At 46.6% G+C, this 678-nt stretch overlaps 1 protein-coding gene across 1 annotated transcript in view; it reads left to right on the forward strand.

Annotated features, from left to right (window-relative positions):
- Positions 1-546: 546 nt before the first annotated feature.
- Positions 547-678, forward strand: part of T265_13625 (hypothetical protein) — a gene marked incomplete at both ends in the record, with an annotated part of 7,263 nt that continues 7,131 nt past the window's right edge. Inside the window, 1 exon segment of the mRNA XM_009169780.1 lies at positions 547-609. Within this exon segment, the coding sequence (XP_009168044.1) occupies positions 547-609 (63 nt within the window).

Consider the following 678-nt stretch of genomic DNA (forward strand, 5'->3'; position numbering starts at 1 on the left):
CAAATCTATTTCAACGACGATTTACCCATCTACCACCAATATTGAATACCCTCTCCCAGACTCCGAACCCTGTTTCATATTACCCCACCTCCAGGTGCCCAGTCCTCCCAGTCTTAAACTCCACTGTAAGTGAGGTTACAAAGTTCTTAGTTAGTACCGTCTGCTCGCCAATGAGCATGTCGATAATGTTGTTCAATGTCCACTCATTACTCACAAAATCCAAAATATCCGATTGGAGCCACAATGAGCATGTCGATAATGTTGTTCAATGTCCACTCATTACTCACAAAATCCAAAATATCCGAGCAATTGGAGCCATTGCACGACCAAGTATGATCTGTGTGACTGAAACATGGCTCACAGATGAAACTCCTGGCACGGCCATATCAATCCCTGGCTATGATTCACGGATTCACGGATTTCACGGATTGATACACAGGATCGAGGCTATTGCCCAAGTCTCCCGGGTCGGTTTTGTTCTTGTCGGTCAGTGGCTGTCGTTCACCTGAAAGGCACAAGTGAAAAAAGGGTGTAGCACTGCTCTTTATGTTCTCAGCGCGGGGCAGTATGCTCGCCAGCGCGAGGATCCGCATAAATAAATGTCTAATAGTGCTTTAAATTGGGTTCGAGAAGGAGCGTGTACAACCGTCGGAGGAAGGCCATTCCACGCAGCTACTA

Source organism: Opisthorchis viverrini (assembly GCF_000715545.1).
Source record: "Opisthorchis viverrini unplaced genomic scaffold opera_v5_86, whole genome shotgun sequence".
NCBI classification, from domain to species: domain Eukaryota; kingdom Metazoa; phylum Platyhelminthes; class Trematoda; order Opisthorchiida; family Opisthorchiidae; genus Opisthorchis; species Opisthorchis viverrini.